At 38.5% G+C, this 22,922-nt stretch overlaps 1 protein-coding gene across 1 annotated transcript; it reads left to right on the forward strand.

Moving 5' to 3' along the window:
• The first annotated feature begins 3,516 nt into the window (after nucleotides 1–3,516).
• LOC104954459 (microphthalmia-associated transcription factor-like) lies at nucleotides 3,517–22,017 on the forward strand. The gene is made up of 3 exons (XM_010781564.1): nucleotides 3,517–3,716; nucleotides 15,175–15,412; nucleotides 21,961–22,017. Exons 1-3 carry the CDS (start codon nucleotides 3,616–3,618, stop codon nucleotides 22,015–22,017), a joined length of 396 nt encoding a protein of 131 aa, XP_010779866.1. The 5' UTR covers nucleotides 3,517–3,615.
• The last annotated feature ends 905 nt before the right edge of the window (nucleotides 22,018–22,922 follow it).

Below are 22,922 nucleotides of genomic sequence, written 5' to 3' on the forward strand. Positions count from 1 at the left end.
CCCCCCCCCCCCTCCTCCTTTGCTCTGACATCAGACATGAATAAGTATCTCATTAAGATCCCCCAAAACCATCTGTCCTCTGAGTCGCCTCCTTACAAAAAAAAATCTTCTCTTAAACAAAAGAGTAGCATTCCCTCGTTACCCTCATTAGGAATTTCATTATACAATCAATGGCAAGCTGCACTTTTAATACATTGAGGGGATAAGTATAAGACACTGGGTTATTTTTGTAATACCTGGCATGTAAAACTCTCAGCAATATCAACATTTACTGTACATTCCACAATAAAAGCTTCAAGCCATCAAGAATGTACGTCGATGTAGGTTGCTTTTCATTCATATTGCATGTTAGTAATCTCCAGGGTATTGTTTACAAAAGTTGATGAAAGTTTGTATGGAACTTATTATTTTTGCACAATAGCAAAAATGCAATATCCACTTCATGACTACGCCATTAGAGATAACTATCCCATTGTGTCTATGTTTTTTTATGCATGGTTGGATGTGTGTGCAATTACTTTTCCGTCTCCATTTAATCACAGTCATATGTTGATTGGCAGATGCTTTATGCAAATGCTCCCACAGCATCCATAACAACAGAAACGGAGGGAGTTTTACAACAGCAATGAATAACTTTGTGGTCTCATAACTGGAATGCTTTGAATAAGAGTGCTGCAAATCTTGTTTACATGGAATTTAAAACTGCAGCTATTAATGGAAAAATGATTTCATGTGATAGAAAAGTTTTTAAAAAAGAAAAGCCTCTAAAAGCAAACACTGTGGGACAAGGTTTTGAAATAGAAACAAAGAAACAGGCTTTCTTTGAGCAATACAGTATGCCCACCACATGTCTTGAAAATGTTGCATGTTACCAGTTGAGATTTTAAAGAAGAATATACAGTATATATACATTTTTCCAAAGAGGAACAAACTTGAGGTTAAACAATGCAGTATTTTATTCATGGTGTTGAATTAGTTTTCACTTCTGACCAAAACCACTCCTCCATTTCTTTCAAGGCAATCTGATTATTATACAACTGTCAACATGAAACTTTACTAATGTCTTGCATCAGCAGGATACCTTTTGCTCACAATCCAGGATCTTGTTTTGAGTCCAACATACAGGAAGTGGAAACGGCTGCATGTCACTCATGACAGCCGTCTCAAAAAAAGATAACAGGACTGTTGGTGCACTCCCTGCTTTTGTTGACCTACATTTAATGCTCTGCCTTATTAGCCAGCATTGTTTGCATCGGCTGTCACTGCTCATTAAAATCTGCACAGCATTGTCTATGTTTGTGTTCAGTTATCTCATTGCACACAGCCACCATGATGCCAGACATTCACTGTGAGTCTGTCTAACACTGCATTTGTTGGCACATGTTCTCGTGGCACTTTGTAAAAGCTAGTGGGAAATGATTGCACGTGAGGGGACTAATCACTTATCACATGTAACCTGTTGAATGGTTATAGGTTTTGTCTCGCACAGATACATGTTTAATGAGTAGCGTCCTGTTGTTTCCATTATGTCTAAAGGGAATGTTTGTTCCTGCTGTAATCTAATTCAGGTCAATATAGCATCAACATGATACTAGGTTCATTTAAGATTAGTACACATGAGAAAAACCAGTCAGTAACCCATCAAAATAAAGAGACGGTGTGCAAACACTGTATTTTTACTGCAACAACATGAATGGTTATTTTTGACCCAATGTTAGAAAAATCAAGCTAAAGTTTTACTAAAAGTTTAGTTTTCTAAAGTATTTTGATTTTTAACTGATTTGTTGTCAGTTTCAAAAAACTGTGTGGACATGACATTTAACAACTACAAAGGATACACACACAACATATAATAATATGAAACAAAGCATGCTAAAGTAAATTATGGAAATTGAGGACAGGCTTTAGTTTCGTTGTATAGAAAATAACACAAACACTGGGTCAAAACAACCATTGTCTCTGGGTTGAAAGGTGACCAAGGATCTGTTATGTTGCAAGAGTTTCAACAAAATCATTCTTCAAAGACAGATCAATTTGAACTGGAGTATCAAATACTTATTCTTGAGTAAAAAAAAACTAAAGGGCATTGTAGTCTATAAACTCTGGGGGCCTCCCTCAGCTGGAGGCCCGTTGTAATCAGTGCCGCTATTCACCCAACTACAACACCCAGAATAATATGTTGTCTAGTCTATTGTGTGTCTTTTTTTGACTGAACGTGAAGCCCCATGCATGCATCATGTCTCCCGCTCTCACTGTAACTCTGTATGCATTTCACAGGCTTTGAGCTTTCGGAGCAAAGAAAATATCTTGAACAAACACTGGTAAACTGTTTCCTATTCCAGTTATGTTGTTCAATTATGAGCATGCCATTTGAGGCTCCGTTTTATATTATTTAGAAGTCTGAGCTTTCCAACAGGAGAACATCTGGATGATAGGCTATTTGCAGTAGTAGACTCAAACCAGTTCAGCAGGATGAAGCTAATGCAAATATTGAACTAGAATTTCCATTTTGTAATAGAAAGTGCCCCATGAGCCCACAACACTGGCTTCTCTATCAAATACTGCCCCCAAGTGGTGGATGGGATCATGGGATCCAGTGAGGAAACCAAAGTTGGAGAGCAGAGAGGAGAGTGAGGGTCTGAGGACGAGACGAGCAGCAGAGGCAGGTCAGTCTGTCTGCACAGGAAACACAGCGAGGGAACCGAGGCATGAGGGTCGACAGAGTCACCAGGTTTGTGGGGATTTGGGGGCAATACCTGCATGATTAAACTGCTGTGACGATGAGAGAAATGCAATATTAAGGTTAATAATTATCAATAATTTAAAGAATGTAGTATTTTGTGCTTTTCTGGTGCAGAAGTGTTTCATTTATTAAGAAAGTAAACGTGAAGTGGTGAAGCCATGCAATGTCATCTTATTGGAATCTTTTTTATGATGATCATGATCTACATTAGCATGAAGCGATTTTTCAAGGTCACTATATGGCCTAAATATAGCCTCATGTTTGGTGCATTGAGCATAATTATGACAATTGATCACGTATTGATGTTGTATCGTCATGCTAAAATTAAACCTGCATATGTTGGATGATAATACACTTTAATAAGGTAGATACGTGTTTAGGCTGCATTCATATTATACATATATATTTGTATTGTTTTGGTGCAGTTAGTCGTTATGAGGTATATAAACGATAACAAATCATTAAAAAAGGGAACTGCAGGAAGCATTTGCATTGTTGTAACCCAAAATAAGTCTAAATGTCCATCATTAACCAGCTGTTATAATTTATTATTGAAGGTTTTAAACTTTTCGACACTATCGTTTTGAGCAAATAAGGCTGTGTAAAATCCCCCTCGCATATTGTAGCCAATAAAAACCAGGCTGACATTGACAGCCCAGGTGCATCTTGGGAGTCGTAGTTCGTTGGTCTCGTGCAGCCCGTTGGGAGTGCGGTTCTCGCTGCGGCGGAGGACTACACAGCTCCGGGTCCCGCACAGAGGCGGCTGACAGCGGTCGGTACGGAGCGAAGGACGGCGCCACAAATATCCACCGTCTGGTTTTTTTCCAGGGGTTTGACGTTTCCATTAAAAAAAAAAGTTGCCATCTGCAAGAATGCAGTCCGAATCGGGAATAGTTCCCGACTTCGAGGTTGGAGAGGAGTTTCAAGAGGAGCCTAAAACGTATTACGAATTGAAGAGTCAACCCTTAAACAGGTCAGTTGTTGAGACAGTTATTTCCCAAGCCGGAGCGGTTTTGGTGTTTAGGTGATAATTGGGCTGCAGATTCTGTTCTGAGCTGTTGTTCCACAGTGCGTGCATGTAGCAGGCTTCTCCACAGATGTTACTGGAGCTCATCTCCATACCGGGATTCAACTCCCATTCCTTATGGTTATCCTGCTGGCATGAAGTTATGCAACACTTGGGTGTTGTCTTGTCAAAATCTACTTCAAATATTAGCTTGTAGAGGAGAGAAAGACAGGAGATGCTGCTCAGCTTCACTCACTGCTGATGTGTTGATAAAGCTGATGGGTGGGGTGATGTTTGTATGGATACTACTTTAAAGAAAGTGTACAAATAGCCTACCTCTTGATGGAAATGTTCATAGCCAAATGCAATCTGTAGGTTACCAATAACTGGTTAGTCAAATAATATAGTGTCACTGTGTTTAGTAAATTATAGTAGGATACATAACAACCATCTACAGTGGAAAATGTGCAGATATTTTTGTAGAGAAGCTACAATGCGAGATGTTTACATTTCATATCAACTATTAAGAGGCGGATAGAGCTATAAAAGTGTAACCTAACACAATCTGCTCTTGAATCCAGTGTCTGCTTTCTATGTATTTATTTGAAGAGCTGGAAATGCAATGCTGAAAGTAAACATTGGAGAGTCTTATCTTAATCCTGACTAAAACAAACAGTGTTGTGGAATAAACGTGACATACATTAGAGGTTCATATGGTGCCTCAGGACATGAACACACAGACTTATCAGAAAGCTGCTGTTGAGGCCTCTCCAAACAATCAGCAATGGCTGAGTCAGGTCTCTGTGGTCTCATGTGACCTTTCACCTTTGTTCTGGAAGTATTGCTCATTGCCATCTAATGTATGTTCAGATGCTAATAAGCAATAATACTAATATATATCAAGGGGTCTCAGGAAGTCATTAAGGACACAGTTTTGGGAAACTCTTCTTTGAGTTAGATAAGATTTATACCACTTTCATGTCCTAAAATTGAATATAATGCTGGAGCCGGGTGACAGTTAGCTTAGCTTAGCATAAAGAAAAGAAAAACAGCTAGTGTGGCTCTGTACAAAGTTAACAAAATCCATATTCCAGCACCTTATTGATGACGAGACTGCTGTAAAAATACAACTTTTTTTTCCGTACACTTAGATATCACTCTTGTTAATGACAGTTCCTTAGAGTTGTCAGAAAGATTTCTCTCTTCAATTAGCAAGAAAGAAAATGAAAGTTATCGCGAAAATGGAGTATAAAACTTATTTGATGCACTTTTTAGTAGCTGATTGTAATAACGTCATGTTTTGATGAATGACTTTTGACCCAAGTTAATTCTGACTATAGATAAATACCAGAATAATTTGTAGGTACTGACAAAAAAAAAAAGAAGAAGTCTATTTTGACTGATGACGATAAAGCATGACACTGTTTTCCGGGTGATTCTAATAGATTACACAACACTTTTCAGCTGTGATCTAACGCAGATGTTGTGAAAATCACCACTTTGCTGTGTTGCTGATGGGAGTGATAATACCTCTATTAACAGAATGGTGTTTCATTATCAGTTGTTTTTTTGGATCTACGTGTCTCTGTGAGGCTGTTCAGCAAAACATGGCTTCATTGTGAGAGGACAGTACACCATTGTTTTCAGACAGAGCTCTTATTACAGACGTTTGGTAGACTGGTTGATTCTTGAGACTTTCTTTTTGCAGATTTGGAGTTCATCTGCGTTCCTCTAAATTCAGCCACAACTCCAACTCTCGCACAGCCTTACCCTTTAACCCAGTTCTGCATTTTTTAAACTAATTACTTGATTAGTGAAATGTCATTATACTGTTATACGTACAATCTGAGCTGTGTTGTGTTGTGAGGTCGCAGGCAGAGCAGCAAAGGCATCCAGTCTCAGTGCGAGCGAGGAATCACAGATTATTTCATGCCAGTTACTTTGGAAAATGAGAAGTTGTCTGAAAAGTTGTTTAGATTGAAGGCGTCCCACTTCCTCTTCCCATCACATGAGGATGATCCAGCACAGTCACGATGACAGTGTTGCGAGACATTGTTGCGCAAAATGGATATAATTAGTTCCATTGATTATTGGTGTCATATCCCGTCATTATTACCCCTGTGGTTTCTAAATTTAAAATCTGAGGTGTGACAAAATCATTTCAAAGACATATTTTTTGTTCTTAAATCAGTTTGACAGAGCGCTCAGCCTGCTGCAGACGATGTGCCGAACATAGACGCGAGACAGACAGGGAAGCTAGTCTACTGTGCAGTGTGAATAAGATATATATTTAGCAGTGGATGTGTTGATTCTGAAACTGAGAGTTGAAGCCTCATTATTTTCTGGCTGACTTGGTATGCAAAGTGAAGTCTTGTGTAGGGCTGAACGATTAATCGATTTTAAATCAAAATTGCGATTTGAAATGATGCGATTTAAAAAAACACTTTTCTTTCTTTTTTAATAATTTTTTTCTTCTTGTGTGTCAGTCATCCACACCAATCAGAAGTGCTGTTCTCCACATGTACCAGCCATTGTTAACCAATCAGAAGTGGCCCATGATAGAAGGTGATAGACAGATTGATCCAATCACCTGCCAAGTCCTTTTGAAAGTGCCAGCCCTTTCCAAATGGCTTCCAATGGAGCTTTCCTAGATGGTTTGGTGAAACAAACCATCTGAGTCAGGTTAATAATGCTCATCACGTGTGTTACATCTATGACAGGGTGAATCTTAAACTGAAGCTTGACTTTAAAGCAACCCAACGGAAGTTTCATGTAAGTTTAGTTCTTTAGTTCTTTCACTCGTAGCTCGGGCTGCGGGGGGGCTAGAGACGGGAGCACGTTGATACGACCTTCCTAGCCGGAGATATGGCCGCATTTTACAATAAACTTCCGTTGGGTCGCTTAAAAACAAATATCGCAAATTGAATCGCAATATCTGTCAGAAAAATCGCAATTAGATTATTTCCCCAAATCGTGCAGCCCTAGTCTTGTGCTTTCTAATGCATGAGAAAAATGCATTAGAAAGCACAAAATGTATATTAAAAAAAAACAGATATGATCTCACATAGATGGGTGACACTTTTTGCATCAGCATCAAAAATGCTATAATATATTACTTAGAATCTTACAATAACTGTTGCAAGGGCTTTGCTAAAAAAAAAAATCCTTTTAAAATTCACACAATCAGGACATTTTCAATCAAAGAATAAACAATCAAGACTGATAATGTGATCAAATGATCGATCAATGACTACTAATGATACTGGACAGGTTGCCATACATGCAAAATGTCTGTATTGCTATTAAGTGAATATTGAGGTTTAATTCTTATATTTCCATATGGTTTGCCTGGATGACCTCATATGAACATATTGCAATATCAAATACATTAGATTGTGCCCGATTGCCTTTAAATGCTGGTTTGTTTTTATGAATTTGGGAATAAAATGAGGTGATATCTGCCTGTGAGAGACAGCTGAGTCGTGGGTTGAGGGTTATGCAAGTGCAGTGTTGGGAACAGCTTGTTCCCGAGGGGATATCGTAGACAGAGATGTCTGAAGGTGACGGGTTTCAGGCATGAGCTAATAGGGACAGGAGCTTAATGACACAGACAGGTGGCTGAAGTAAAAGTCCGTCCTCACTACTTGTCCTGCAGTTAGGATCACTTTGCTGCGTCCTAAGCTTTACTTGTGGCTTCTTGAAGCACTTTACAGTTCCACATCGGATCATTTTCACAAACTTTGGAATTGTTTTGCTTTGCTTCAAGAGTTTTAATAATAATTGAAATGTGTGATTTTTGTCAGCCTCTGTTGGTGACCAGTAAAACTGCAACAACACTGAAACAGCACTTCCTACACAGCATCCTGCTTCCTGCTAAATATTGAAGGGCTGTATAACTCAGCTCATTATTGATTAAGTCTGCTGAATTCTTGCTCAATTAATCTATTGAAATGTCCGAAGATAGTCAAAACAATGACAAGCGAAGTATATCTTAGAAACCAATAATGTAAAGTCTACAAATTGCATGTTTTGACCACCACAACACAGAAGACACTTTGTTTGAGCAATTGATCAACTTTTTTGTAATTTTTTTCTTAAGAAACCGGCTTAAATCAGCAAAAAAAAAATCATTTCAGAAATGTTGTGATAAGGATTAAAGACTGTTGCTTTATTTGTGAAGAGAGGTAGCACATCCTCCACTGTTTAATAAGCATTTAATAAAATATATACAAAAAACCCAACAACTGTTTAATTAACAGATTGGGTTTTAAGCATAGTTAAATATAATTCGAAAGAAGATGACCAAATGAGGAAACTCCAAGACCAAAAAGCCTTATTTAAAAAGGAAATTAAAAAGGGTTCGGGGCCTTTAAAGCCCTGCTGACGATAACAACATCTAGGAATCAATATACTAAATGTCAAATAACAAAACATTTTAAGAAAACAAACCCCTGCCCGACCATTAGGTTCATGTCTACTAGGTTGACAACACAGATAGTTCAACTCAAACAAGGCCTCCTTATAGAGCCCGCAGAGTCCAACCAAAATGTAAAATAAAACAAAAAATTGCCATATGTTTTCCTTTTAAATGAGACGTATAGATAAAGAGCTGTAGAAATGCATAAAAAACCCAAAAGACTGAAATGTACCGCACATAGATCTTGATTAGGAGTCCGGCCTAGTTGATCCCAAGTCCTCTGGTTGCTATATTCCCAATATTCTTAAAAAAAAGTCTCCCATTTTTTCTTCACATGAGGATCTACCATCAAAAAAAGATCCAAATGCCTTTTCCATCTGCCGAGTGTGCCGCCTGGATCATCCATAGCTCCTCTGTCTATCTCCAAAAGCCTTTCTGCTTCAACACAGGACCAAACAATTCACTTCCCTATTGTTCTTCAGGCCACGCCCCCTTGCACCTGTGATCCAGGAGCACCAGACCACCTGACCACTGTTAGCTGCAGGACGCTGCATTTGGCAAACATGTGAAATCACGAGTAGTTACACAAGTATATAGTCCCTCGGGGGCTGCATTCATGGTGCTTCACAGAGAACGTTTGAATACAATTCTGAGTATTAGGATTCTTTTTGATGAATTTCCTCCCACAGTTAGGAATAGATACAGCCACTGATAGAGCTGAGCCCTCAGGAGAGTTCACTGACAGGAACAACTGTGAGGAGCAGGGAGGATGACTTGTATGAGGCGCATTGCATGAAGAAACTTATTGTACAGAGCGGTATGCTATTAAAAAATAAGACCCGGCAAGTTCAAGTTATTCTACGGGGTCCTGGCTTCCTGGAAAGTATCTGATTATCTCTCCTGATGATTTAACAGTTTACCCAATTTAGTTTTGCTCTTGAATGTGAATCTATTCAGATAGATTCAGATTAACTGCGCTGTCAATTTGTAGAGACATGTGGTTTTTAGAGTTTCTATATGTACTTTTGGTACTTTATTTGACACTGTGTGATTTGTATCTGGACAAGAAGAATTGTTAGGCATTGTGTAGTAGTATCACGTTTTAATTGGCTAGTTTACTACAGGGGCCGGTTAAGCTACTTCCCTAAGAGCAACTTATTAGTCCAACATACTTTTTAACATGTTGGACACATTTGTATTTAGATGTTGTTGGAAGATGTCTCCAGATGTCTTGTTTGGACTCAGTAAGGTGTACAACAACTCAACATATGCTAAATGTATTGTTACTTAATACAAAGGTTTGGATTTTGCTTGAATAAAATGTCTTACATTTTAAGAAGAGTTGGCAACTGAAGCTAAAAAGTGATTAATTAAGTCAAATTCTCTCTGCTCTAGTAACAAGACTTGTTGCATTTTTTTGTAGAATGCACATAACAATATGCTACGTTGGTTTTGTTTTGTTTGAACCATATAATCCATTTTCATTTATGAACAGTTGCATCCAGATGTTTGTCGTCAGAGATGTGCTGGATATCTCTCTCCTGCGGGGGGGATGCCAGCTGCAGCACGCTGGGGTGTAGTGACCAGCAGGGGGGCGCGAGTGGATCAATTTACCGCCGTGTAGCTACATAATCACTGCGCTGTGCTCCAGCTGAGCGGGGGGGGTAGTCAGCCAGGAGGGCCTGATCTCCTCTGTGATCCACCTGCAGCCTCTGAGACAAAACAAAAGGAGACAGGATCATTACAAGCAGCTAGATGCAGGACAGCTTTTCTGCGATCTCATTTGCTGAGCGATAAAACATAAACATTGTTTTTTGGGTTTTTTCAACAGCAGACAGTTATTCTATCAGAGCATGTGTCAAAAGTAGGTAAACAAATCTTCACTTTATAGAAAAATAGGTAGAGTAACAACGTACAGTAAATACTGCTTAACACCAGGGCGACACAATCTATTACCAATCCTTTATCACATATCACAAAACACCAATGCTTCTAGCTTTTTGGAGATACATGCAGTGACTACAGATTGTCTGCACGTCGTCCACTGAACAGTCAGGACTCATGCCTCCAAGGGAAACTGTGTGTGTGTTTTAAATCAGCTAGTTGATGGGCAGTGTGTATCAGTGGTCTCCTCTCCTCTCTGTGAGGCGATTGGAGAGTCCAGGCCGGCCCCGGACACTCCCACCTTTGACACACTTTCAGCGCTGCACCACCGGCATGACTTTCATAGTTCTCCAAGGGTGGGTGGTGCAAAAAAATAAAATAAATATGGAGGCTGTAGGAGTGCAAGTGCACAGACCCTGCTCATTTGACCCTTTGTGAGCATGGCGTCTCTGCATGCTTGCATGACTTTGTATTAGTATTATGTACACAACATGTACAGTTCGCAGAGAACTATGTAAAGTAAATACGATAACAGCTTCAGCAGATTTCTCCGCGTGCAGTGAGCAACAGTTGGTGCTTAAACTGGTCCTGGTTAATAATCAACATCATTTTTAGTTGTTTGTTAAGTTAAGACATTGTTTACACATTTGTCATTGATTTTGAGAACCAATAAAGATTTTGTGTCACTTTGATACCCTCTCTTTTTTGAATGGATAATCACAAAAGAGTTTGAAAACGATTTTTCTAACAGTAAATACATGGTTGCCATGACATTAGTTTTTAGAGGAAGTTGTTGTTGTACCATTAGTGTCCATTAGGCAGCGCTATTAGCTCCAGTCAGTTACCAGCAGCAGTATAAGTGGTGTCTGTTCTGCACTTTATTTTTCCACCAGCTCAGAGTTTGGACAGAGATCAGACGTCTTTCTCTACTTTAAACATTGTGTTTTAGCCTCTCCTCACTCAGGATGTGAAGCTTCTTCATCTCTCTGAGTGCTGTTGGGCAGTAATACCTTCATCAAAGCCTCAGCTCTGACAGTTGGCTAATAATGGAGTGTGATGGAGTGCTGTAGTGAGCCGAATCAGAGGAATCATGGGTTGGGTGGGTGGGGCTCTTCAGCACTGTACTGCCATTGTTATTTATTTTTTCTCCTTTGAGATACACAAACATGAGAGGAGTGAACACACACACACACACACACACACACACACACACACACACACACACACACACACACACACACACACACAGAGATAATCAGAAATGTATTAAAGGATATCATGAGGCGCTACAACTCTCACTAAATCTTTGCTATATTGTAAACATCTATTTTTAAATGGAGACTAACGGCCTGATTGATAAACATAGCTGATTTTACCTGCTTATCAGAGATTTATTGATTTGCAAGAAATTCCAGTAGGGAAAAAACATAAATATATTTAAAGAGGACATATTCTGCTCAGTTTTAGGTTCATTTTTGTATTTGGTGATTATCATGGTGCCTCTACTGTGACATATTTCCTTGCTTTAATGTTAAACAATGTTTTTATTTTTCTCATACTGCCTGTGTGCTGCAGCACCTCTTTTCACCCTCTTTCTGAAACCAGAGACCAGTCTGCTCTGACTGGTTAGCTGGCCGGCTCTGTTGTGATGTCCCGCCCCTTAGCCTATCACGTACAATGTGTTGGAGTGCTAGCCAATAGAAGAACGAGTGTTACATAGTGACGTTACATAGTGACGTTACATAGTGACGTCACTATGTTGCGGTAGTAAACAAAGGAGTCCCATCAAGACATTTCAGGCAGGTGTGTGTGTGTGTGTGTGTGTGTGTGTGTGTGTGTGTGTGTGTGTGTGTGTGTGTGTGTGCGTGCGTGCGTGCGTGCGTGTGTGTCTGTGTGTGGGAGAGAAATTGGGATTTAAGCCTTTGCAGACTGTTTACATGCAAAAACAAACCTATATAACACACTTATTGTTAACTACTGGAAAGGGAAAACAGTGATACTATTACATATTTGATCCACCAGAGAGCACTGGCCAGTTCATATTATAACTGTAAAATCTAGGTCTTGCATTTGGTAGATATCCATTGTGCACACATTATAATTCATAATATCTTTGGTGATCCTTGACATTTTGTCTAGCGCTACCAGCACTTAAAGTTTTAACTTATCTAGTGAAATATCTCAACATCTTCTTGATGTATTGGCACTTCATTTGGTAGAGGCATATTATTATTCCGACACTATGAATCCTAATAACTTTGATGAACTCCTCACTTTTCCTCTAGCGCTTAAAGCAGCTCACTGATTTATATTTGCCATTGCCTTGGTTTATGACAAATTACATCCTGTGTAATCCAATAGCTTGTGTTCTAACAGAGCTTCTAGCATTAATTGACATTACACTGGGTTAAGCTTTAATTATAGTGAATATCAGAGTTTGTAAAAGTAGACATTATTTCAGAAATATATGTTATAATATTGCATTATTATTATTGATGCATTTAGCTGTAAATAACTGTAATCACTGCTAGTCAAGGTGGAAATATTCCAACTACTTTTTAAACTGGCCGGAAACAGTTTTATTCAGTGTAATAATACATCATAATTGTATTGTTCATTTTATTTTGCATTAATAATCAACATGTCATTTCTTTATTTACCTCTGATTTGTATTTGAATATAGACGTATAAGAATGAAATGACATACTCCAAGTTAAAGCAGTGTTTCCCCTACCATTGTAAGGTGTTTAAAAAAAAAGAAGAAATTATGTTTTGTTTTTTTTTATAATAAAAAAAAAAAATTGGAACCAAATTGCAACTAATCTATATCTACTGTCACTTTTCACATTGAACATGTGCTCTTTTATTAAATAAACTAAACACTTTCATTTTAAGTTGTGAGTTTAGTGTTTTTGACCCTAACCACAGATGCACTAATCAATAACAATATTGCTCTCTCTGCTCCAGGGGATTCAAAAAAAATATATCCCAATGACAGCCGGCCTCACCCCCCTTCCGCTCAGGCAGCACCCCCCCACCAAAGCAGTAAACCTAGGGGAAACACTGTAAAGTATCCCAAAATGTTTAAGGAATTTAAGGAAATTAAGGAAGTAATGTGGTAAATATCGTATCTCATCATATTTTGCATTTAAAAAATGTGGGCTTTTGGAAAGAAATTCACTTTTTATGTTTGTTCTAGCTACACACGAGGGGGCAAAGGAAATAAAACTACTGTTGTGTAAAATTCAAACACTCAAACAGTGAAACAGATTAAAGAAAGAAACAAATCAAAGGATTTCTGCTCAGGCAGTGGAAATTAACAAAAAAAAAGCTGACATTGGATCCAGTCACTTTAGTTCGAAACTTAGGGGATGAAAGGAAACACAATCGCCTAAAGTCACACAGACAAAGGAATTATAAATATAACCACTAAACCTGATTCTCTATAGCGGGAGAAGTACAAAGAAACTTGACACAAAAACATTTGAGGGTCCCAAACTGCTGCAGGACTTTTAGAGACAAAACCCCAGTCTTTGTTCTGCTCTAACCCCCTCATTAAAACGACTTGTTAATTGATTTATCTAGGATCAATAATCAATGTATCTGTATCAGCATTGTCTTCAGGAGTGAATGAGAGATGTTTCTGCTAAAGGGCAATACCTAATCGGATTTGACTGTAGATAATAGTCAGAAAATGTGGCGTTTTGTTACACCGTAGCGTGTTTTCGCTCTTGTGCAGGGTTCAGTGGGCGTGGAATCAGACAATGAGATTATGTGCAGCACTGGGGGGAGAATGATGGTATGCTGAGGGTTCAACACCCAGTGAATACGCTGCAGACCGAAGCTGTGTTTGACTCCACTGGCTAATTAGTGCGATTACTGCACAGCTGGATTGGCCAGACGTTTTACTGAGATTTGTCAAAAGGATCGCTCACTCGATGAAGGCTTCATCCCGGCAACTTCTGCTTCAGCAGAGCCTCTCTATTTTAGGACTCTGTCTGGGGAGCAGCCGTCTAAATTTAAGAGAGTGGGAAAACTGAAGCAACCTTTTATGAAACCTGTTCCTCTTTTCTGTTGAGGTTTAATTCCTCTAATGCACTAGGAGCTCTCAAACATCTTCATTACATTACATCAATGCACACTATGCAAAGTATTTCTTGTTTTTATTTATTTAATCTAAGTATTGCCAGTTCTGCACAACCCTCCAAATATTTTTGCACATTTGTATACTCTCATCCACTTTCCATAACAATACTGTACATATTTTATTTTCATTGTATTATTCGAAGTACTTTAATAATACGTACTCTGCACGTAGTTTTACAGTATATCCAGATTTCATGTGAATAATTGCCCATATCTTAACTTATAATAGGTTTCAATTGTTTTTATTTCATTGTTTTGTTGTTTTGTTTACTTTCTATCTTCTTTAACTGTGTTTATGTGCACCATGTACCAAGGAAAAATCCTCGTATGTGTTAACCCACTTGGCGATAAACCTGTTTCTGCTTCTGATTCAGAATCAGAAAGTTTATCTGTTGAAAATAGCATTTTAATTAATGCTGAGTGGTTTAATTGTACCAAGTCTATATCTTGGAAGTTGCATAAAAACAGGGCCTAATCTACTAATTAATACATTAAATGTCAAAAGATAGCAAAAAAAAAAGTATCAACATATCCTAGGGCCATAGCTATGTCTTCTAAGTGCTTGTTTTTCTCTTCTTCTAAGTGCTTGTTTTTCTCAAACCAATATTCAAAAACATCATGACAGGCTGGAACCTGCCAGTTTAACATTAGTGCTTTTCAAATCCCTGTCCCGAGTCTGAATCTACGCTCACTCATTATCTTAGCAAATCAAAACCATCAAATCTCTGCAGCTCAACAGTCAAGATGTTCCTTTTGATCTCTGCCCTTCGCTCATATTAACCTTTTATTCCATCTGCTCTCCCTTCATCTTCTTCTACCTCTGCTGCTCTCTGACCGTCCTCCTCTCTCCTCTCTTTTTGCTTGACCTCTCCTTCCCTGTCCGACCCCTCTCTACCCTCTCTGTGTTATCACTATCTCCACAATCGCTCACTGTCTCTGCTCATTCATCTGGCATCTTTTTTTTCTTTTCTGCGGCAGCCCTTCGGAGCAGCACGGCTCCTCCAAGCCCCCGCTGAGCTCCTCCGCCATGACATCACGCATCATGTTGCGGCAGCAGCTGATGCGGGAGCAGCTTCAGGAGCAGGAGCGGCGGGAGCAGCAGAAACAAGAGGCCTGCCATTACCCACAAACCACAGCGGCACAGACCCCTGCCATCAATGTCAGCGTCCCTGCCAGTCTGCCGCCTGCTGCCCAGGTACCAATGGAGGTGCTCAAGGTAAAAAAAAAAACATTGGTAGGAAAATAATATATGTCAGCATGTATGATTAGCACGCTGACACATTTAATACAGTGTCAAGTTTCCACGTCTGGAATGAGAAGTTGCATGTGTCATGGTTACAGTCTGTATGGACCAGGCAGTGCTGTATTATTAGATGCTGTGTGTGTGTGTGTGTGTGTGTGTGTGTGTGTGTGTGTGTGGACAGTCAGGCTATAGTGGTTTTACTATGACTGTGTGTAAAAAAACTCAGGAGTGAGTGAAGTGTGTTAAAATGCGTATATGGGGATTATCTTTCCTGAGAGAATTCCTCTTTAATGCATGCTGTGCTTCCAGCCATTTGGATTTAGCCATCTTTAATCCTATTTGCTCAGCTAGATTCACATCTTTTCATAGCTTTGATTCCCTCACAGTCCGAGGGACAGGAGACTGTGGAGATTTTCTGTACGAGTAGACACTGTTTTGTTTGAGGGATAATTTTTACAAAGGCAGTCTGGTAAGTTTTTCTACTATTTAAGTGTTTTCTGAGAGTTTATAATCCTTGTTGAAACATCGATACAAATGTGTTGTGTGGCGGAGAACATGTGGATACAGATTTCTGTGTAATTGCTGCTTTACGGTCACATCTTTTTGACCTGCATAGTAGATTTTCATGTAATTGAGTGCTTATCAATATAAAAAACGTGTGTAATTTGCACAAAAAAGTTTTTGTTTGGTTTCTTTTGCAGGGGTTAGTGACAAAACTTTCAAGTGGATTGCTTCAAATTCAGTTTTGTACCTTTTTGGAGCAGTTGGTTTTTACATTAATGTAATGGAAATGTTTAGAACGTTTGTTTTGAGAACACATGCTCACACGTATATTGTGGTGTGCATGTGTTTACCTCCTGTGAGTTTTCCATTTTCTAAGAAAGAGACAAATTAAGCTTTCAGTTTGATTTCCACTACCATTATTTTCAGAAAGCTGTGTAATCATGGATGCAAGGTTTTCCATTTTGGAAACATATATGACACTTAAGGGGATTTTTGCCTTTTGCTACAAATTTGAAATACTTTGTGCAAAAATCTGACTTTCATACCACAGCGAAACGTTTCTTGTCAGTGAATAATGACTTAATTGGGGATCATGAGTATACATCAAAGTTGTAATTGTTTGGCCGCACATTAAGAGTCAAACAAAGCACTGATAAAGTGAGTAATCTCTGTTGATCCACAACACAACCTGAGATTTCATGGTTGCTTGCTCAGCCCCTCTTTCATCACCCTGGATGTGTGCAGCATGGGCCAGCAGAGAAGGACAAATACAGTATCTCCATTGAAAACATTGCCCTGCTTCTGAAGCATAAACATGACTTCTCTCCATAATCTACTGCTCTTTGAGAGGTTTAGGCCCCCCCCCCCCCGCACCCCGAACCCTCGCCCTGTGTACAATACACCAAGTTAGAGTAATTTCTCTGCTTTAGCGAGAGCTTACAGACATTCTTCATTGACTGAAGGCCTTGAAATGAAAAGGCCGTTGAAGCTTGGCGCTGTTGAGCTGGGTTAACCTACTCCCCTGTCTGTGGGTAGATTAGCACGAACAGCTCAGAGGTACCAGGCAGAGCTGCTGGAACTTTAAAAAAGTGCAAACATTGAGCTCAGATGAGTTTATCTACAGACTGATTGGACCCTTAATTAACCAAGTGACCTCTGACCTTCTGGAGACTAAGTAAGGGATCAGTTAAGGGATCAAGACGAAGGCGAGCACAGCCTTACCACACACCGAACGCTAATTCAGTGAAGAATGCTCGTAATTAGCCCCCACTGCCTCCATTCCACGGCATATTTAAGAGAAGAAAAAAAAAAACACTGCTTTGAAATGTATGTAGGATAGCTTCCTAAAAGGGTTGAAAAATGATTAATTTTTCTAAGGATTTATGGTGCCACAAAAAGAACAAAGTACTCTTCTACCCTTGTACAACATTTCATATGGATTATACCATCGGGGTAGCTCGTGACCAGTACACATCAGAGAGTATACAAAGATGCCCCACAGATATCTCAGTTAGCTGCATTTGTGAGTTAATGCCATGACACTTGAGAGAAAAGTACTTTTTGTTATCTGTGATAAAAAAAAAAGGCATGATACTTTATATTTTTAACATATTTAGTGTGCATGGTGTAGTGCAATCATTGTCTGAAATGTACCATACAGTAAAATGTTACTTTCATTGCTTTTTTAAATAAGCTAATATTGTTTCATTTGGTAATTTAGTCACAGTCATGTTTTATGTACTATCAGTTATACAACAGCGGTAAACCAGCAAACCACATGGTCAAACCCTACTTCCTTAGCATCTATGCTAATTGTACCACAACATTTATCATTTAAGGACACAAGGTTTATGCTCCGTTGGTAATTAGCTGTGTTTTTTTGCACAATAGCATGACAATACGTCAGACAGCAGGTTGCCGTGATGCTGCTGCTCACATTAGCATCACAGTCGTTGTCTGCAGCTTCCACAGAGCATGTTAGCAGCTTAACTGAGACAAAGTGGCCTATTCTTCTAGCCCGCGTAGCAAATGGGGGCATTCTTGTTAATGTATCCTGGTCGGACCATCATGGAATGCCCAAAGCATGCAAATAAAAAAAAGAAACACAGATCAGTGTTTGTGAGCTCTCACCCTGCGTCCTCTCGCAGCACAGCAGTCTGCTTTGTGTGTGTTTTTGCAGCGTGTATCGGACCCCTTTTGAGGGTTAAGTAGACGCTGCCCTCGGGGCTGTGGAAGGCTAAAAGCAAGCTGGTAAACAACAAGCTTTCTTGTTTGCTATGGCTGCAGTTGCTGTGCGTTAGCAGTGAACGTCACATATCCAAACAGTGTATTTTCGAACAAGTACATTTAGTGAAGTTGGGCAAAGTAAAGTTCAAGACCTGCTGACGCTAAGACCTCTCGATAATCCATTATTCTGCCTATTGGCTCTTAAACAAGCTGAAGAACTGGATGATTGGTATAAGAGATGTATCTAGTTAAACCAGTGGCTATACACACACACAGCAGCATGTTTAGACTCCTTATACATACGGTATGTTCAGTTACAAAGACCCTGTAGTAGTCTAGTCTGTGCAGATGTGTCCACTCGTAAAATACACCATGAAAAGGACCCTTTTAAACTGGCCGGGGTCTTTGAACTCAGATCATTTTTCTCTCTAAGACCAAGTTACACTCACAAAAGCTACAGTATGTATCGACAAGGCCGGGATGTTCCAACGAGAGGTCTGCGGCCCCCCCGGGGGTGATAACAAACTCAGAGCAGTGAGATCATCTAATAAGTGATCATTTAGGAGATCCCTCGGGACAAAAACAAGCTTGAGAAACCACTTGTGCTCATTATGTAGAGATAAAGATAAATGCAGCTGGTTAAGTCAATGTCAGAGATTTACTATTTAGTTTTTTTATTTACTATTTACACTTTTTTTTAACGATATTTTCATAATGGATCTGCTCATTATTTATGGCCTAATTAATTCATAATTTAGTCTATACAGTCAGAAAAATATATATATATATGTATTAAAACTGCTGGTTTGTTTAAAAAAAAATTAAAAACCTCATTAACTATCATGAAATAAATGAAAGTCTTTAAGAGACTTTAACCAGCAAAGAAAAAATATTAAATACTGAATCAATTTATGATTTTTAACCACTTTTTTATAATTGCGTAACTAGTGAAGCGTTCTCTATTAATCGCTCAATATTGAAAAATCATATATAATAATCCCCTTCAGAATGTCCTTAAGCCTTAACTTCAATTAACCATCGCTTAGCATCAATAGATATGTTTCTTTTGGTCAAAGGACTGATCCATTTAACTCTGAATCATTTCAAAGTAACCTTCTCAGTCAGAACATCATGTGGATTAGGAGACAAACTTGTATGTCTTTCTTTTATTGAGACACCTTTTGCTTTGTCTTGTGAACAAAATGCCCTTAAGGACATATGTGTGTCTATTCTTACTGAGAGAAGAGATTGACTGTTGTATTGGGCTCCTGAAGTAATCCTTTGTACATTGTAATCATTTTTCAATGTTTAGATATGAACAGCTATCCATTGTGCGGATTTGTGAATTTCTTCTGTAAATCCACACAAACAAAGTCGAAATGAAATAGTCAGTGGGTCTTTGTAACACAAATCTTGATGTAAATGTTCCTCATAGCATGGGTTGACAACAGGTCATAAGATAAATGGGGTTGTTTAATCATTTATAAAATAGTAAAGTAGGAAAAACACATTGCTAAAAAAAAAGAAGAAATTCAGCGTCCCTAATCTTGGAATGTCTAATGCTGTGGTGTTTAAGGTCACAAGCATTACACTTTCAATATTCGTCTTGTGATAAGTGGTGTCATAAATAGATAAAAGAAAGTACAAAACAACCCAAAGTGGCCAGGGTGGGGTACATAAATGCAGTCAAATGAATAAAAAATGCTTTAGGATTCAAAATATAACTATATAACATGTGCCTATTACCTATGTTTAGCTCACGTGTTCAGAGCCTGGTTATGGCTGAATGGATTTACTACTGGAGTGGTTTCTAAAGAAAGTTAACCAGTATTTCACAAAACTGCAAAGAAAAGAACCAGGAAAAAATATTACTCCAAGTTTCCAAGAAGACCTGAGTTTGCACATCTCTATTTGTATTAATTCATTGATTGACTTCTCATAATTAACCAGTTTACCATAAGGCAGGATGTGAGGTGAGCCTTTAAGCGAGGGGTGTCCAAACTATTTTGTTGTTTGGGCCATTTTGAATCGGCCCTTATCAAATTCTAAAAATATAATGAAATTTGGACCACAACTGAAACTTGTGTCTCATATTGTACTTCTCAAATATATATGCAAACATATATTACACGGTAGTATTCATGAGTTAGTAAGCCAAATGTTTCAAATACATTCAGTCAATTAAAGTTGAAAACAATTTCTAACAAATCTAAGATGATAAGAAAAAAGCCCAATGACTTATTTACATAACAAGCTTGAAATATACCCTTCATATTTCCTCTTGTTATAAGAAATCTGAGGTTTCTGTGTTAAGGAATGAGCTGCTAACAAAAGAATGAAACCCTATGGAGAGCTGTGATAGGCTGTTTGTTTTCTTCAAGCATATTCAAGTATCAAGCATACTTTACCTACATTTGATTGATTTTGCTGACTTATCACTTAACTTATGAGGCAGTATACCTCTTGTGAGTGGCCCAGCCCTTCGTATATTGTTATGTATGTGGCCCCCTGTGAAAAAAGTTTGGACTCCCCTGCTTTAAGTCTTCAAAGTCAGATGCAGTTCTTGGCAAGTTTTCAGAGTCAAACCAGGAAAGTTGCTGGTTACTCTTTTCCTCACAAGCAGATGCTAAATAATAAAGTATTTTTCCCACTCGGAGTCGGACAGAATACTCAGTAAACCTGGAGGTCGTTTGGGAACACCTCGAGTGTTGGAACCATGGCGGTGACTAACTGATGACAGACAAGATAAACTGTTTCCTTTTTGTATGCGTTCCACTAACTTTTTTTTATGATGATAGCAGCTGACTGCAAATTATAACATGCCGCTTTTACTAAAAGGGGAATAATTGCCTTGTGTGGTCATGGCTGTGCTTTAGTCAAGTAATTAACCTTAAAGAAAGCAGGTCATAATCACACTTGACCAATTGGAAACATGCAATATTCAATAACTTCAACATATTGTTAAATACCCAAATAGACTGAATAAGAGGAATTGAAAAGGTTTTTTATTATACTTTTGAGTCTAGACTGAATACAAAATAGGGATATAAAGTGTTGATTATTTTATCTCCTAAGATATATGTTCTCACTACATAACAAATTTTTCCCCGTCATGTTATGGACCAAATGATTAACAGAAAAGATAATACCAACAAAAACAACAACAACAAAAAACATATGAGAGAGAAATTGAAATTGGGTATTGTGCCAACTTTTGTTCCAGATAACTCCAACCAAATTCAGTCGTAGTGTAGTGTATAGTTTAGTAGTAATCATCTAGTATTCACTGTTTGTTTACCCTTAGTTTACGCATGTGAATGCAAATAATTAGATTGCTTATTTATGGCTTAAGTATTATCCATCAGGATTAGGTGTTTAAATACTCTGCAGCCCAGGTCTATTTTGAGGTTTAGCGCCAAGGTGCTCCACAATGTAAGAAGCAAATCATTTTGTATTAAAAGTATTCCTGCGAGCCAGTGGTGACTGTGGCTTTACAGAGGAGCTGCTTTATTGGAACCATGTAGATTATCCTTGAAATATAACCATCATTAAGGATACAGAGTAGTTATCTACCATAATGAGAACAAAGTAAAGACTAAAGGGTTGTAGTGAGCAACATTAAAGACTCTCATTGTTTGAAACGAGCCCAAAGCGTGACATGGTTCTTCTCAATGGAGGATGGCGCGCTGTAAATATGTCCCCTTCAGCGGTGTCAGCTTTACAACCCTGTAATGACGTCATACCTGCGGGATAAATGTTAACGCACCTCTCACATGAGTATCCCCCTGCAGAACAATGATACTGTCTCTGAGCATGAAGAAGGGACTGTGAAAGACTCTCTGCTCTGATGAGAAGTGGAAAAATGCAATAGTCACAGACAGACATAAGGACGGATAACCTGGCTTGATCTGACTAGTCCTAATATTTATTCATCTGAGAGGTAGAATCAAAGAGGTGTGACAGGTCACACATTTTCTAAAGGATAAACAGATGCACCATTACAAACGTGCAATATGGAGAAATTACAATATTTCTGACCGATATTGAGACGATATTGTATGGTTGTTGTTTGGTGCCATCACAACATATTTACACAATGACATTTGGAGACAATGGCTAATTGAATAACATATAATAAAACCTCTGTAACAGTTGAGTAAGATAAGAGAAATGCATAATTTTACTGTAAAAGAGTCTTTCAAAACAGAAAAACATATTACACTATCCAAAATGTAAGACCATATGCTGTCCATATCACAACTTCTATATAATATTGGTATATTGATCAGCCCTAGGGATGCCAGAAACTGACCATGATCAAAATCAAAAATCGGACAGCCCGGGCGAATAATAACCGATTATTCGACGCCCCCCCCCGCCGCCCCCCCCCCGCGGCGCGCAACGAAGGGCAGCGCTGCTGGCTCCTCCAAGTTTACGTAAGCAAACTGGTGGTGTGACCAATGGCCATTTACAATTATTCATACTATTATTATTATTATTATTAGCATTAGTCTATATTTTGGTTGAAACTAAGCCAGGAAAAAAAACAATAAATAATAATAAAAAATATATAAATAAAATCGAATTTTTAAAATAATTTTCGATTATGGAGACTGTAACGAATAATCGAATAATCGCTGGCATCCCTACTAAGCGCACATTTGGACTTGTTTTGAGTCACATTATTATCTTGATCATATTGAGTATCCATGCTCAGAAATAGATGTGTAAAAGCATTTTATTTATTTTTTAT

The sequence above is a fragment of the Notothenia coriiceps genome, unplaced genomic scaffold (genome assembly GCF_000735185.1).
Source record: "Notothenia coriiceps isolate Sejong01 unplaced genomic scaffold, NC01 NC01_scaffold00023363, whole genome shotgun sequence".
Taxonomy (NCBI): domain Eukaryota; kingdom Metazoa; phylum Chordata; class Actinopteri; order Perciformes; family Nototheniidae; genus Notothenia; species Notothenia coriiceps.